At 35.9% G+C, this 2913-nt stretch overlaps 1 protein-coding gene across 1 annotated transcript in view; it reads left to right on the forward strand.

The window, feature by feature from the left end:
- Positions 1-2317, forward strand: part of LOC112503157 — a 3737-nt gene extending 1420 nt beyond the window's left edge. The window contains exon 3 of the mRNA XM_025107225.1: positions 2210-2317. Within this exon, the coding sequence (XP_024962993.1) occupies positions 2210-2317 (108 nt within the window). The remainder of the gene's footprint in view (positions 1-2209) is intronic.
- Positions 2318-2913: the final 596 nt, after the last annotated feature.

A 2913-nucleotide genomic window follows, 5' to 3' on the forward strand; every position in this document is an offset into this window, starting at 1 on the left:
AACAATTGGTATCAGAGCTAGGGCCGCACCAATGTAGGGGGAGAATGTTGGGTCCGAAAAACCTAAGCGTTCCCTAGATCCGGTCAAATCCGCGAATCTTAAACCCAACGCTCCTGTAGCAATGCAGGAGCATCCCACATCGGTGAGGCTAGGGAGATTCGGCTTCCTTATAAGGAAGTGGGAGTCTTACTCCTACCAGTGACGCGTTTTAAAGCCGTGAGGGATTGTGCTGACCAACCCAGAGCGGACAATATCACGTGGGCGGCTCCCTAATGCAGTTACCGGTCCAACACTATTTTCTTCAAAAAAGTCTAGTCCTGCAGATAAATTTTTTAGAACCAATATATCTTTTGGAGTAATTGTTGGGTTATTAAGATAACAATCTATAACACCCATCATTATCCAGTGAGGTAATTTCGATATTTTAGGGAAAACAGGAGTAGTTAGATATATCGAATTTATGGCACCAAAATCGTACCAATGTTTGATCTCCTGAGGAGATGATCTGTAAAACTAGAGTTTTAAAAACACATTCTCGTTAACTTACCCAAATTGTACCGTACTTAAATAACAGTTGGTAATTATTAAGGGGTTAAAACCGTCAAATTTCTAAACTCTTAATATATATATATATATATATATATATATTATAAGTTAAAGAAAAAAAAAAACAAAACCATATGAAACTTTACTTCTTCATCGTTTCCTCACCGCCTCACATCTCTCTCTAATTTTTTTCTTCTCTCTAAAATATTTTTTAAATCGTTGAAGCAATCGAAGTAACGATTATATATTCGGAATCCACTCTTCGAACCCTTCATAAAGATATAAATTTCATTCGCTTTTATTAGGGTGTTTACGTTAGCATTTTTAGACCGGTTTATAAATTATGTTATGTCTAAGTTTATGGATGGATATTGTTATAAGTATGATATATTTCATGTTTATAATGTTAGGATTGGTTAAATTGATGTAGAAATTAAAAGGGTAGATTATGGTTTCATTATGGTTAGATTTGGTGTATATGTTTAACCGCACACCAGTTGTTCGATATAATGCCGAAATTAGTAAAACTGCATGATTAAGCTTAGATTAGTGTCCATTGGACTTGTTTTACTGTTTAGCATGTTGAAATATGTTTATAGCACGTAAATGTAGCGAATCATGAAATTTGGATTATAAAAGTTAGTCGGGAATTACGGAATCAGATTTTACCGACTATGCAGGTCCATACTTTGACAGTGTATAACTTACAAACCGTAAGTCGGAATAAGCTCATATTTTATAATTAGAAAGCGCTTAATGTATACTACAACTTTCATGTAGGATCGAAATCCAGTTATGAATATAAGTAGCTCGAAACAGTGTGTTTTAGGGGCTGTTTACACTGTATTTAGGATTGATCTACAGTTTTGTAATATTCGTATAAAATAGACGGATAATCCGAATGAGGTGATTCGAAAACCAATAGTTTCATCACATATCATACTACATCTTTCATTTAGATAGTATTTTATGTACTTATCTATAAGTAGCATAAAAATGCTCCCGAAAATGAGGGTCAAAAGCTGTTAAAGTCGAAACGGAATTATATAAAGCTAAGTGTTGAGTCGATTTTTCAATGCGTATCCGGCTGTCATATTTGAAGTTTAAGTTGTTTATAAACATGTAGGACCTATGTAGTTTATTAGTAAAATTAGGATATGATCTTACGTTGTTTAAGTAATAACCGATTTGCGCATTCGTTAGGCACGCGAGCAAGTCGAAATTTACCTTGAATCTTGTTTGATCGTGTTTACTTCTCTATTCTGCTTAAGGTACGGATTTCACATTCTTTGACTCTTGGGCAACTAGTTTTTGTAGTTAACCCTTCGTAACGGTGGTTCACCTATTCGTGATTGATCGCTTAAAAGTGGTCAATAAATTACGTATATATATATATATATAAACTCTTGAATCTTTATCGTAAACTCTTAGATCTTTATCGTGAACACTTTATTTTAGTCCGTTGAATTGTATGTTTGAATCTTCCAAGTTTGTTAAATTGATTATCATATTTTGAAGTAGTTTCGAGCTTTATGAAGTACTTTGAAGATTGACTTTTTATGAACGCCATCCGGGTAGTGGCACATGTTTAGTTTTATTGGTTTTCAAAACAACCGAATTAATGGGCACATTATTTGAGATGCCTTCTATTGCGGCTTTGTAGTCATGGCGTCCTGCAGGTGAATTCGGTCCACAGGGGTTAAGCCCAATAGTGGCTTATGTGAACCCACCATGTGGACTAGGCCGATTTTATTGGCTCCAGGGTGGATGAATCGATCCTAGGATTACCCACATGTGACCGTGGTTAAATTCACGGGGGACTCGGGGTGTGTGCCCGCACGCCGGCCCGATAGTTCGTGTGGTTTGGCCACCCCACAAACACCACATGAATTGACGAATTGTGTTTAAATGATGTTTTGAAATGAGAACTGTAAAACGTCTTGATTTCTATGAATTCAGTTTAATTGATTTTTAAGTCTTCCACTTTATTATCGATATCACGTATTATTATTTCAAGTTTATATTACAATCTGTTCACTGTGCCCCGTGCTCAGCCGTGTTCCTGTTTTCTGACACGACATGTTCCAAGTGATACTGATAAAAGGACGGGACTTGAGATCGAGCGTTTGACTTTTGGAGTTTGTAAACTCGTTTGTAGATGTATAATATTCTAAGCTTATAAATAGTTGTTAGAATGTAATATTTTGGATTGTAAAGCATGTTTTAGAAGTTATTCTACGTTTGGAGTTTATTAGTAGCTCTACAATGTTTCTGTCTTTGAATTAAGTCCCGTTAGTGACACCGCCCATTCCGGACCATGGGGACGGGGGATATTACAAATGTGATATCAGAGCATAGGTTTTGACT

The sequence above is a fragment of the Cynara cardunculus genome, unplaced genomic scaffold, assembly GCF_001531365.2.
Source record: "Cynara cardunculus var. scolymus isolate 2C unplaced genomic scaffold, CcrdV1 Un_Scaffold_2644, whole genome shotgun sequence".
Lineage (NCBI taxonomy): Eukaryota > Viridiplantae > Streptophyta > Magnoliopsida > Asterales > Asteraceae > Cynara > Cynara cardunculus.